Here is a 14,653-nt window from a genome sequence, read left to right on the forward strand (position 1 = left end):
GCACTATGTTGAATAGAAGTGGAGATAGTGGGCAGCCTTGTCTGGTTCCAGTTCTAAGTGGGAATGATTTCAGTCTTTCCCCATTCAGTATGATGTTGGCTACGGGTCTGTCATATATGGCTTGTATCGTTTTTAGGTATGTCCCTTCTATGCCTATTTTCTTAAGTGTTCGTATCATGAAAGGGTGTTGAATTTTGTCAAAAGCTTTTTCTGCATCTATTGAAAGAATCATGTGGTCTTTGTTTTTGCTTCTGTTGATGTGGTGAATTGCATTTATAGATTTACGTATGTTGAACCATCCCTGCATCCCTGGGATGAAGCCCACTTGGTCGTGGTGGATTATTTTTTTGATAAGTGTCTGGATTCGGTTAGCTAAGATTTTGTTGAAAATTTTTGCATCTATATTCATTAGGGATATTGGTCTGTAGTTTTCTTTTTTTGTTGCATCCTTTCCTGGTTTTGGTATCAGAGTAATATTCGCTTCATAAAAGGTGTCGGGGAGGTTTCCGTTCTTCTCGATGTTGTGGAATAGTTTCTGCAAGATAGGTACTAGTTCTTCTTTGTAAGTATGGTAAAATTCAGGTGTGAAGCCATCTGGACCGGGACTTTTCTTTTTAGGGAGATTTTTAATTGCTGTTTCTATTTCAGCTGTTGAGATTGGTCTGTTCAGGGAATCTATTTCTTCCTGGTTGAGCCTAGGGAGGCTGTGTGTTTCTAGAAATTTGTCCATTTCCTCCACATTTTCCAGTTTGTGTGCATAAAGATTTTTGTAGTATTCATAAATTGTATCTTGTATCTCTTTGGGATCAGTTGTGATATCTCCTTTTTCATTTCTGATGGAGCTTATTAGAGATTTCTCTTTTCTGCTTTTCGTTAGCTTAGCCAATGGCGTGTCAATTTTGTTTATTTTTTCAAAGAACCAACTTTTTGTTTTATTAATCTCCTGAATAGCTTTCCTGTTTTCAATTTCGTTTAGTTCTGATTTGATCTTGTTGATTTCACTTCTTCTGCTGGGTTTGGGGTTGGTCTGTTCTTCTTTTTCCAGCTCTTTGAGTCGTTTCATTAGATTGTCTATTTGTGATCTTCTTGCCTTTTGGTTATAGGCATTTATGGAGATAAACTTTCCTCTCAGAACTGCTTTAGCTGTGTCCCAGAGGAGTTGATAACTTGTCTCTCCATTGTCGTTTTCTTCATAGAAGTTTTTTATTTCCGTCTTGATTTCTTCATTTACGAAGTAATCATTTAGTAGGAGGTTGTTTAATTTCCACGTTTTTGTGTAGAAATGTGAGTTTCTGTTAGGGTTGATTTCTAGTTTTATTCCACTGTGATCTGAGAAAGTACATGGTATGATTTCTATTTTTTTAAATTTCTTGAGATTTTCTTTGTGTCCTAGGATATGGTCAATCTTAGAGAATGTCCCGTGAGCTGATGAGAAGAACGTATATTCAGTGGATTTTGGGTAGAATGTTCTGTAGATGTCTGTCAGACCCAATTGTTCTAGAGTTTTGTTTAAGTCCATTATTTCTTTATTAATTTTCTGTTTGGAGGATCTGTCTCGTGCCGTCAGTGGGGTGTTGAAATCTCCGGCGATTATGGAGTTGCTATTAATCCATTTGCTTAGCTCCAGTAAGGTTTGCTTTATGAATCTGGGTGCACCTAAGTTGGGTGCATATATATTTAAAATTGTTATCTCCTCTTGTTGGACTGTGCCCTTCACCATTATATAATGACCCTCTTTGTCTTTTACTACTTTTGTTGGTTTAAAAACTAAATCGTCTGAAATTAGAACTGCCACACCAGCCTTCTTTTGGTTTCTATTTGCTTGGAATATTGATCTCCACCCTTTTATTTTTAGTCTATGTGCATCCTTGCAGGTTAAATGTGTTTCCTGAAGACAGCATATACTTGGCCTGTATTTTCTTATCCATTCAGCCAGCCTATGTCTCTTGAGTGGAGAGTTTAAGCCATTCACATTTATTGAGAGAACTGATAGGTAAGGTAGATTACTGATCATTCTGTTGGGTTGGATGTTGTTGCTATGATTTCTGTCTTGAGCCATTGTAATATCTGGCCTTTAATATCTTTGGGTTTTGGTTGTTTTTATATCCGTGGATTATTATTATGATGTTCCGTGCGTAACGCTGTTTTAAGTACTTCTTGTAGGGCTGGTCTTGTCTTGGTGAATTCTCTGAGCCTTTGCTTGTCTGAGAATGTTTTTATTTCTCCTTCATATATGAAGCTTAGTTTTGCAGGGAATAATATTCTAGGCTGGGCATTGTTTTGTTTCAAAAGAGTGAGAATGGGGCCCCAGTCTCTCCTTGCTTGTAAAGTCTCATTAGAGAAGTCTGATGTTATTCGAATTGGCTTTCCCTTGTATGTCACTTGCTTCTTTTGTCTTACAGCTCTTAGAAGGGCCTCTTTAGTTGATACTTTGGTCAGTCTGATGACTGCATGACGTGACGTCTTCCTGTTTGCATTGAATCTCCCAGGGGTCCTCTGGGCTTCTTGAACTTGTATATCGAGATTTTGAGCAAGGCCTGGGAAATTTTCCTCTATTATATCTTCAAAAAGCTTGTCCAGCCCTTGAGTGTTGTCTTCCTCCCCTTCGGCTAAACCTATGACCCTCACGTTAGGTTTTTTCACATAATCCCACAGCTCTTATAGGCTTTGGTCTTTTCTCTTGTTTCTCTGCTGTATTTCTGTGACTGATTTATTTAATTGGAAGGTGTTATCTTCAAGCTCTGAGATTCTTTCTTCTGCTTGATCTACCCTGTTCTTGAGACTTTCCACAGTATTTTGTAGTTCTCTGAGTTGATTCTTCATCTCCAGGACTTCGGTTAAAGTTTTCTTCACTGTGTCAATCTCTTTGTTGAACCTTTGTTCCATTTCTTGGAGGTTTTTTGTGTTTTCTTGGTGTTGGTTATTGAGTTGTTGTTGCAGCTGGGTGAGTGTTCTTATGATCCACATACGAAATTCCTTTTCTGTCATATTGGTTGCCTGATTTTGGTCGGTGTCCGTTTCTAGGGGGCTGGTGCTCCTCCTTGGGGGTGTGTTTTCCGTTTGGTTCTTCATATTTCCTGAGTTCTTTCGCTGACTTCTTCCCATGTCGATCAGTTGTTGTTTCTTTCCTTAGGTTATTGTTTGGGTATTCACACACCTTGTTTAGTTTCTGAGGCGTTAGGTGGTGCCTGTGGGTGAAATTGGACCACTCCCTGTATATTGAGTCAGTGGATGCTGTGGAAAGGCTGTGCAAGATGCCGCCCCTGTCAGTAGGTGGCGTTTGCTTGGAGGAACAGGCTATGGTGTTGATTTTGAGTCCTGTTATCAGCTCTCGTTCTGGGCGGAGCTGGGTTGGGTAAGCCTGCCCTCAGGCCGTTAGCAGGGGTCAAAGTTCTGTTCTCAGCTTACAGGGAAAGCTGTCAGGGCAGGGCTGGAATGGTCCCGCTCAGCCAGAAAGTCTGGAGGTGGGGGTGGGGCTGTCTGAGACCCGCAGTCTGCAGCAGGCCTCGCTTCTTTCCACCCTCCCCAACTCTGCAGCTACTCCTGGGCCTCTGCCAGCAGGCCAGACCACAAGCCACCCGGCCTCCCCGGACTGTGGTGCCGGCGGGGAGGTTCCCTGCACAGGAACGCCACCTGGGTTGGGCGCACGGCCTCCTCCTGGGAGGACGGTTGCCCTCTAGGACGCCGATCCGCCCCTGGAGGCACACAGCCCTCAGTAGGCTGTTCGCGTATAATCCTTCTGTGCCCGGGGCAATGCTAGCCCTCGGTGCAGGGGATTTGGTCTGCAGGTCCGACCTCTGGGTCCCAGAGTTCAAACTGTATTCCCACCAGGGAGAGGATTTCCGGTCCTAATTCACCCACAGGGAGCCCAAGCTGGATCTATGTCTCTCAGCCTCTGAGTCGGCACCGTTTTCCTGGGAACACGGTGCCAGCAGCACCTGGGAGGGCGGGCGGGGTCCCAAACGGGAAGGTCCCGTTCCCTGGAGGTGCCTCCGGCTGGTGGCTGTATTGTCTCTCTGGGCAGCCGCGGGTAGGGTCGGCGGAGGGGAGGAGGAGGCAATATGGCGCCTGCCGCGCGGCTCGGGTCCGTGCACACGGAGGTGCCCGGAGGAAGTTGGGAACCTGGTGCCACGTCTGCTACAGGCTCACCGTTGGCAAGCGGCGGCAGTCTCTGGGCTGATGTCCGCAGGTCTCTCCACCCACTGGGGAGCCCGCCAGCAGTCCCGAATGCAGGGGAGGGGAAACAGCAATTCCACCTACCCTTGCCGCTGGTCTCCGGGCTGCTCCGGTGGTCTCAGCCTCCAGTTCTCCTCCGCAGCCTCCTCCCGTGGAGTCTCCCGAAGTCTCAGGTACCCCTCCTTCCGGCCCTTGTCCGCTGTATGCTCGTCTTCTTGCTTCTTTCCTCTAGTTTCTGCTAGAATTGGTCTTTTCTGTAGAGACCCTCTGTCTGGCGGTGTTATTCGTCCGCCATCTTGCTCCGCCCCCTCCCTATGTTTTCTTTATTCATTCATTTGTCCATAGACACTTAGGTTGTTTTGATATCTTGGCTATTGTGAATAAAGCTGCAATGAATATGACAGGTGTTTCTTTGACATTCATGTTTCATTTCCTTTCTACTTTTAAGTTTTTGAGGAACCTTTTTATCATTTCCATAATGGCCGTGCCAATTTACATTCCCACCAACAGGTTACAAGGGTTCCCTTTTCTCCAGCTCTTCCCAACATTTTTTATCTTTTGTCATTTTGTTAATAGCCATCCTAACAGGTATGAGGTGTTATCTCATTGTGTATGTTTTATTTTGTTAAGAGACTGGATCTTGCTCTGTCACCTAGGCTGGAACCCATTGGTGTGATCATTGCTCACTGTAGCCTTCAACTCATGGGCTGAGTTATCTTTCAGCCACTACCTTAGAAGCTGGGACACCAGGCTGCCACCATGCCTGGCTAATTTTTACAAAAAATTTTGTAGAAATGGGATCTTCCTATGTTGCTGGTCTCCAACTGTTGGCCTCAAGTGATCTTCCTGCCTTGGCCTCTCAAAATGCTGGTATTACAGGTGTGAGCCACTGCACTAGGTCTTCATTGTGGTTTTGATTTGTATTTCCCTAATTAGTGATGTTGAGTACCTTCTCATGTCCCTGTTGGCTATTTGTATGTCTTTTGAGAGATGTCTATTCTCCTTGGTTCATTTTCTAATCAGGTTATTTGTTTTCTTGCTATTGAGTTGTTTGAGTTCCTCATATATTTTGGATATTAACTCTTTGCACTCAGATGTCAAGTGTGACTCCACATGGTTAGCAAAAATTATAGAGATTAAAATGACTCTTTGAATGTATCAATAATTTGAAATATTAAAAAATCCAAATAAATAAGTTTGTATGAAAAGAAACTCCAGTTTTTTATTCTACTGCCATGCTTTGTAAAATCTGGGGTGTTTAAAAAATTAAATCCCGAGTAGAATAAAGGAATGGAGAAAAAAAAGCAAGCGAGTGCAAAGGGTTAATCCTTATCACGTGTATGGTTTGCAAATACTTTCTCCCATTCTGTAGTTGTCTCTTCACTCTGTTGATTATTTACTTTGTTGTGCAGAAGATTTTTAGGTTGATGTAGTCCCCATCGCCTGTGTTTGCTTTTGTTGCCTATGCTTTTGGTGAGTACCACTTCACATCCTCTAGGATGGCTATTATTAAAACAATGGACAATAAGAAATGCTGATGAGATTGTGGAGAAATTGGAACCCTCATACATTGCTTATGGAAATGTGAAATAGTGTGGCTGCTTTGAAAAACAGTGGGCAGTTTCTCAAAAAGTTAAGCACAGAGTTACCATATGACCCAGGAATTCCACTCTTAGGTATAATCCACATGAATTAAAAACATATGTCCACATAGAAACTTGTACATAAATGTTTATAGCAGCATTATTCATAATAGTAAAAAAGTGGAAACAGCCCAAATGTCTTTCAATGAATGAATGAATAAAGAAAATATAGTGTGTTTACATAGTGGAATTACTATTTAGCCATAAAAAGGAAAGAAGTACTGATATATACTATAACATAGATGAATCTTATAAACATTATGCTAAATGAAAGAAGCCCTACACAAAAGACCACATATTATATGATTTGGTTTTTTAAAATGTCTAGAATAGGCAAATCCACAAAGACTGAAAGTAGGTTAATGACTGCCAAGGGCTGGTGGAGTGGAGGAGAGGAGAAATGGGGAATGATTGCTAATGGGTACAGGATTTCTTTTGGGGGTGATTAAGATAATCTGGAATTAGCTAGTGATGATGATAGTTGCACAACTCTGTGAATATACTAAAAAAAACACTGAATTACATACTTTAAAAGGGTATATTTTATGCTTTATGAATTATATCTCAAAGAAAAAAACCCGCAGGAGGGGAATGGGGGTTTATTTACTCACCCTCTTCATCAAACAAGAATCCTGTAAGAGTGGTCTTGTCACTCAGGTTCATGAATAAGCCATTCCTATTCATTCATTAAACAAATACTGATTTACTTAGCATAATGTCCTCTGGGTTTATCTATGTTGTTGCAAATGGTAGGATCTCCTTCTTTTTTAAGGCTTAATAATATTCCATTGTATATATCTATGTGCGTGAGCGTGTGTATCTTCCCTTTTTTCTGCTTCTTTTCCTTTTTCCCCATTCTCTCTTTCTTTATTAATATTTTATGAAATTTCTCAGACTATTTTTCTTCAACTATTTTCTTTTTTTTTTTTTTTTGGCAGAGTCTCACTGTGTTGCCCGGGCTAGAGTGCCGTGGTGTCAGCTTAGCTCACGGTAACCTCAAACTCCTGGGCTGAAGCAATCCTTCTGCCTCAGCCTCCTGAGTAGCTGGGACTACAGGCATGCACCACCATGCCCGGCTAATTTTATATATATATATATATATTTTTTTTTTATTTGGCCAATTAATTTGTTTCTATTTATAGTAGAGACGGGGTGTCGCTCTTGCTCAGGCTGGTTTCGAACTCCTGACCTTGAGTGATCTGCCCGCCTTGGCCTCCCAGAGTGCTAGGATTACAGGCGTGAGCCACCGAGCCCAGCCCAGCTATTTTCATTTCTTCTTTTCCTACCTCTCAGCTTGCCAAAATTGGATTTAAAAATTCATGTTTGTGTGTCCTTTCCTAACCAAAAAGTTAGATAATTTAAAACTTGTATTTCTACCTTTACACTAAATTAAGATGACACCTTTACTTTTGTGTATACTACAGTTTTTTTTTTTCTTAGTCTTTGAATTAATAGCCATTTTTTTAAAAAAGTTGTTCACCATTGGGTAAAAATCCACTTAAGTAATAACCGAGAAAACAAGACTACCCCCACCAAACTGCTCATATTAGATGCAAGATTATCGGTTATTTAAATTTTGACTTTAAAGTGGATATTATTATTGCTAATCATTCAAAATATTGTCCTTTGTGGCAACATTCTGACTACATTTGTAGAATATGAAAGAAGCATGGGGTTGAAAGATGCTCCATGAAATCAAGAGAGCAGATGATACTGGCTCCTCACAAAGCTATTTTAAGTTTGAATAGTATAATTTATATGCACTATTTAAAAATTTATATGGCATTGGTACAGCCAAACTATTCTAATGCTTTATTAATTAAACTACTGCAAGAACATTTTTTCCCCTTTGAATTTAATGAAGGTAAATAATTAAACTGGTGTTGGGGTCACATGTTCCCCAATTCTCCAAAATTATTTTTTTCATTTCCTTATTCTTTAGTATTCAAATTCAGATATATGTGCCCAATTATAAATATCTTTTTTTTCTATTTCTCTTTTGCTATCAGCCCACTGATTTTTAAAATAGATTGGTGCACCCTGCTAGTTGATAAGTTTGAAATATTTAAAGATATGCATATTGAATATACATATTCATAATGTATGAATATCTTAGATATCATAGTATACACATTTCCTAGCTGAGGCCTGTATAGTACCTTTTGAAATGTTTATCCAGGCCTTCATGAGTCAATTGAAAATATCAGTGCTTAGTCACTGTGTATGTTTAAGTTTATGGGAATTTCTTAAGCAATGAAGATAGTAAGAACTGGTTGATTGACCTTTATGAAGCAGATAATTAAACAGACACCAAGGTGGGGCAATTTAAAAAGTCCCATTGAAATACCTGGTTTTATTTCTATGAAAGTAAGTAGAATCAAACAGTTCCTGTTATCAGATTAGTGATACCAGGAAGATGAGTCTTTTTTTTCCCTTCCGAGTTGTTTTTTTTCCACTGGCGTCACAATGGCGTCACAACCATTTCTGATCAGGAAGTGCTTTAAAAGATGCACATGGCTTTGGTGTTCCATTATTTGAAGGACTCTGAACATAGCAGACTTGAGGAGCCAAGTTATTATTTGAGCTTTATCTGGCTTGTGGCGTGATCAGCTGTGTGGAGATAGTAGGCTGAGAAAGGTAAAGGGCATACGGCTAGGACTTTTCATTTCCTTTGACTAGCCAATAACTTCTCCTTATCAGATCCTCCATTTCTGTTGAATTTAATTAACTGACTGACCGAAGATGCTGATGTCTAGGGGGACGCACAGAGACTTGAGTCATGTGCTGAATTCGCCCTTTCTGGTTCCCCTTCCTGCTGTTTGCCAAGTCACAAGTCTGTGACCCACCCGTGTGTGGTGCCACTAGCCAGCTTTCTGAAAGTGTCAGAGGCCTTCCTCGCTGGAGAAAGAAACACTAGCTTGAGAGCCTGAAGATGTGAGATTCATTTTGGCCTTTGCTATTTTTAGTAAAGCCTTTTAGCACTTTGTGCCCAGCTCCCCATCTGTACATGGAGATGGAAGTTACTGTGAAATATAGTTGATTGTAGCAGGTGGCGGCTCGGTCCTTGGGTGGGAGGCACCCCTGGAGCTGACTATCCAAAGTCATGGTTAACGACACCCTCAGGAAACAGACTTTGTGTGCTGGCCCACACGGTTATGCTTGTTACCTGGGAGGGATTGCATCTTCTCTGTTGAGGTTTACTTTATACCAAATACCTGCAGCAGTATTTACAAAATAGCTGCATAGGTCTGGAGAGTTGCCAAATAGTATTTTTCTGTAATACCTAAAAAAAATCTTGGTATAAATTTCATAATAAGAAACTCAGAAAATCCTCCAGTACTACTACTAGTACTAAATTGGAAACTGCTGAATTACTTACAGTGCTTGACATAACTACACAGTTTAGACATGAAAGCTTTCTTATGATAAACACCAGGGAATGGATGTTACCTCCAGTCTTATAGAAGGTCCGGAAAATATGGTGATGCATACTCAGATACACAGTTCCATTCAGATAATATCCCACCTTAATTCAAACAGGTAACAATGACCTTAATAGTGAGAGAGCATCAACCTTTGGTTTTCAGTGCAAGTGAATGAAGCTTAGATCTAAGAAGGGACTTGGAAATAGCTTCTGAGAAAAGTTGACTATTTTTAGGAAAATCTGGAAATAGCTTTTCTCGGAAAGGTCAAGTAAATATGACAATGTTTGCTATGCACTTCTAACAATCACTTAAGATAGCCTTTTGGTGTGATACAAGTGCTAAATAGCCAGTTTGATGGAGTTTACAGTTACCTATGGCTGTTTTTAGAATCATGTGAAGATTCTGAAATTTAGTTACTGAATATTAACTTGGATTCTTAAATTGCTGAGATATGTGATTCCATTTGTCCTTATAAGTTCCAAAGTTGAATATGCAAATGGAACTTGACACATACAAGTCAATATTTACATGCAAGTTTGGTTTTAAGAACAGAAATTATTATATATGGATATATATTAGTATGTATATATAACTGACCTTTCAACAACATGGGCTTGAACTCTGTGGGTCCACTTACATGAGGATATTCAATGAAACGGATCAAAACTACAATATTGGGATGTAAAACCTGCATATGCAGAGAGCCAACTTTTTGTATATGTGGGTTCTGAAGGGCTGACTGCAGGACTTGAGTATGCATGGATTTGGGTATATGCAGGGTCTTGGAACCAATTCCCTGTGTATAACAAGGGACAACTGTATAAATGTGTATATATCTCTATTCCCTCCTAATAACCTTCCTAAATAACAGTTAGGGAATAAAGAAGGATATAAACCCATGAGGACAAAGACAAGAGAAGAGAATGCAGCAGGTGAGAAGTGTCCATAAAATTTCTGGAGGAGGAAAGCAGATGAATGAGTGGTCACTTTCTTAGCCTTGAGCTTTTCCTGCTCTGCTAAATTCTTTTGGTGGGGAAGAAACTAAGAAGAAGCAAACCAACTAATGTCACTTATCCCAGGAAGGCTCAGGAATTGAAGGCAGCAGAAAGGTTGGTTGAAAGTCTACATGGAGAGTAGACCTAACTCCCCAGCCCCTATAGCAGGTGGCCATTTCTTCCTTGTCTGGTAGAGAGAGGGCCTCAGTCTATGTAGAAAAATGGAAAGGAGGGAAGTCTGAGAGAAATCATAAAAAATAGCTTCCCAGAACTAAAATGCATGATTTTCTTGATTAAAAGAAAACAGAGTACCCAGTACAAGGAGCAAAGACCCACACCAATGCACATCATGAGATTTCGTGAAAATGGGGACAAATAGTAATTCCTGGAGTCTTCTTGCAAGGGGAAAAACAAGATTTTATAGAAAAGGCCTAACATTAGAATAATATCCAAGTTTCAACAGCAACCTTAGAAATGAGAAGACAATGCCTTTGAAATGATGAGAGAAAATAATTTCCAAGCACTTTCTACCCACCCAAATTATGGGATCTTGTGTGAGGATTGAAAAAGAAATTTGCATACATGCAAGTTTTTACCAAATTTATCTTCCATGAACACTTCTTGGTTCCAAGGAGTACCAGAGAATATGTGCCTCCACAAAAGGGGGTCGGGGGCTTTGAATGGGGAAGATGTGGGATCTGTGATCCAATATAGGAGGAAGGCTCAGGGAGCTCCGTGAGGCTACAAAGAAGTCCTGGCTGGCTGCTGCGCGTGAGGCCTGGAGCACAGCAAGGGTGGACGAAAGCAGGAGGTTGGAAGGAAACGAGGGGTGTTTCTAGGAACAAAATGGATTTTGACCATATTGAAAGCAGTGTTAGAGTATTCTCAGATAATAGGGAATGTGTTAAGTGCTGCATGAGAAAATAAGGAAACAAAATAATGAAGCAAAATTTCTCAAAAATGGAGCAAGGAAAGAAAATGTAATTATAGTGACACAGCTATGAATAATATTTATATACTGATAATGGAAGCACTAAATATCAATTTAACCAAAAACTTGTAGTGTGTATTGGAATATATTGGGGGTAAGAGGGGTTTTCAAGATTTTATATAAGGAAGATAATTTTTAAAATGTAATCAATCAGGACAATAGCAGTATCAATATTCCGTTCAAAAATACATAGATAAACTCCGAAAGAAAGAGCTAAGAGTTAAACATGGTTGCCTTGGAAGTGGAGAGGGAAGGGGAAAGAAAACTGCTGTGTTTTCTAAAAAATAAATCTTGTAGTTATTATTTGTCTATGAAAACTAAGTTCATATATTGTTTCTAAAAACTTTTTTAAAGTTAATTTTAAAAGATAGGAAAGCAGTAAGATTTTGTATAGTTTTCCACCAAAAATGATTATAAACAACACTTTTGGGATCTCAGGTAGAAGTTCTTATTCCATAACAGCATCTGATAAATATCTACTCCTACAATACATGCTTAAGAAATGTACCTAAATTTTATCAGTGATATTGTTGTCCTTTGAAAGTGTTTTTCCTTCATTAATACACACACATACTTGTTATAGAAAAGTTGAAAAATCGCCTAGTCCTATTTGTGACTTCATAGAGGAGGAGTTTCTGGGGTTGTTAATACACAGTGCACATACATTCCCACCCTTGCATTTCTTTTTGCTTTGTAAGAAGCATCCAAAGAGTGAGTCACGATTTGCAAAATATAACCAGTCAATTAAATCTTCTGCTTTGTAGGGTGGAGAGCACTGCTACTACCATGGAAGCATCAGAGGCGTCAAGAACTCCAGGGTGGCTCTGTCTACCTGCAATGGACTTCAGTACGTGGGAATCTCACTGGGTCCTCCTGCCCTCCAAGCTTGCTTTTACCCATTCACCCTTTCCTTTTTGTCTTTTATAGATATTTATTTTAGTGACTCTTCTGTGCCGCTCCCATGCTAGGGACTGGATATGCAGTGGTGCACAACGAGGGCAAAGTCCCTGTCCTCTTTAACACTTAGTGTTTGTAGGAGGTTCAGAGATTAGACAAGTGATGATACATTAATATTTAATTACCATTTTGGAAGGTGCTATAAAGGGGATGGATAGGGGCTTATGGAGTGACGTACCTAACCCATGAAGGTTTCCCAGAGGTGTATTCCAGAGGATATATCAGTTAGACCTGAGGATAAGTAGCAGTTAGCCAGGCAAGGGGGTAGGTGATAAAGAGAAGACATGCATTGACTTAGAGTCAAGTTTAAAATAACCATCTGTAGGCACCTTTTAGACCCAAGCACGGTAGCACCTCATGTAAAGAACTAGTTTTGGCCATGTGATGACAAAGGATCTTAAAACTCTTCTTTTCACCCTTTTATAAAAAATCCTGTGTCTCTCAAAATTAAGTATGTTTTGTATGACACAGAGTCGTACTCCTTGATGGAAATTCACAATTTATAAGCCTAAAATACCTCTATTTGCCTGTTCAGAATCAGATGGTTTTAGGTTATTCTTATGTGTGAAAGACCCTTCTGTTTTCTTTCCAACGATACTGGATTTGCCTAACCAGAAATTTGTACTACTGTGTTTCCCTGAAAATAAGCCCTACCATAAAATAAGCCGTAACAGGATTTCTAAACATTTGTGCAATATAAGCCCTACCCCAAAAATAAGACCTAGTGATGAGCGTGGCTACGCAGCGTATCTGCACAACCCATGCATTTCGTCGCAGAGCAGTAAAGAAGACGAGCAGCCCTTCTCATCTGCCCCATCGTGACAACTACTATCCCAGAGGTGACCCGAAAGGTGCGGGCAGCCCCACCAACAAGGTCAGCTCCCTTTGTCAGGTCCCGCCATCCTGTGCGTGCTGCAAGCTGAAGCTTTGAGAGGAAAATAACACATCCATCCCCTGAAAATAAGCCCTAAGGTGTCTTCTTGAGGAAAAATAAATATAAGACCCTGTCTTATTTTCGGGGAAACACAGTACATGAATAGCCCTAGATTAGTCTTCTAATATGTCTGTTTAATTTCAAAAATTAATTACATCAGGTGTAATTTATAGGCTCTTGGTGTACACTTTTATAGTTGTTGTAGCCTACGTGCTGTCTAGTATAGCTCTGGGGCCTCAGTGGATTCCATGTGAATTAGATTGAGGGCATTATAAAGGGATTGTGCAGATACACTCTTATTTTAAAGGCACAGTAATGAAGCTCACTAGCCATTTCTTGTTGTTTGCTGTATTTTAAAATTCTCTCCTTGTGCGGTTTCTTTTGTTCTAGTGGTATGTTTGAAGATAATAACTTTGTGTACATGATAGAGCCACTGGAGCTGATTCACGAAGAGGTGAGCCTATGACATCTGATGGTGTTTTACTCTTCCAGCCTCTTTGCCTTTGACCAGGAAAGAGAAAATAAATACAGATTTCAAAGTGCATTGATGCAAATTACCTTATTTCAAACTTATGAATATAATGGTACTGTGAGTTTTGAAGTTTAAGTGGCACATGCCAGGCAAAAAACAAAAAAAACGCAGAAACCAAAGTAATAACTCTCTAAACCTTAGAGCTTTTTTTAAATGTATAAAAGAAGATAACTTTTAATGCATCCCTATTAGAGCAATTTTTCAGATTTGATGAAATTAATAAATATATGTGACAATGTCTATTAAACTGTCAGTCAAAAAGACTTATAAACATCATAATTAAAGCATTGGTTTTGCATTTTTGCATTCTTTTCCTGTGATCATATTATTCAGGGGCTGATTGTTACATGCTAATTGTCTGCTCTTTTTTGCCTGCCTTCCTGCTGCCTACTTTTGTTCATATAATGATTTGTCCCTATCCTCACCATGGGTAGAAAGAAAGGAACAGTGCTTGAAACCATTTTAAAATTGTGTTGCTGATCCAGTTGTGGTTTTCATTACTCTAGGTGTCTTTTTCATCTATTATCAGAATTAAGTGCTTTACTCTAATCAAATTTAGATTTTTTTGATCTTTATTATTATTAATTTTAGTATGCTTTGCAATAAGTCAAGTAATATTGGTAGGATATTTCTAATGAGAATTCATGTTATTGCTCAAGTAATAAATGAATAGCAAAACTCTTATTATGTCTTTTATGTAATCTATTAAGAAGGTTCTTTTTTTATAACTAGTTTTCTGATTATAAAACCCGTAGTTACATTATAGGAAATTTGGAAAAGCAAAATAAACAAAAGCAAAATACTTAACTGAATAATTATCTGTTATCCTATCCTCCAAAGATAACTTCTCTTTACCTTCAAGTGTATGTATATTCTTCTAGTTTTCAGAGATATATTCTAATATTTTAAAAATAAATTGGATAATTATGTTGTAATATAATTTTAAGAAAATGATGTATCTCTCTGAGCCTTAATATCTTTGATTGTAAAATAAAGATAA

The 14,653-nt window shown here is 39.3% G+C and overlaps 1 protein-coding gene across 2 annotated transcripts in view; it reads left to right on the plus strand.

Moving 5' to 3' along the window:
- Positions 1-14,653, plus strand: part of ADAM23 (ADAM metallopeptidase domain 23) — a 153,848-nt gene that overhangs the window by 76,339 nt on the left and 62,856 nt on the right. For both annotated transcript variants that reach the window (XM_012738876.2, XM_076005871.1), the window contains exons 5-6: positions 11,995-12,077; positions 13,512-13,575. In XM_012738876.2, coding sequence (XP_012594330.1) covers positions 11,995-12,077; positions 13,512-13,575 — 147 coding nt within the window. The remainder of the gene's footprint in view (positions 1-11,994; positions 12,078-13,511; positions 13,576-14,653) is intronic.

Source organism: Microcebus murinus, chromosome 8, assembly GCF_040939455.1.
Source record: "Microcebus murinus isolate Inina chromosome 8, M.murinus_Inina_mat1.0, whole genome shotgun sequence".
Classification (NCBI taxonomy): Eukaryota; Metazoa; Chordata; class Mammalia; order Primates; family Cheirogaleidae; genus Microcebus; species Microcebus murinus.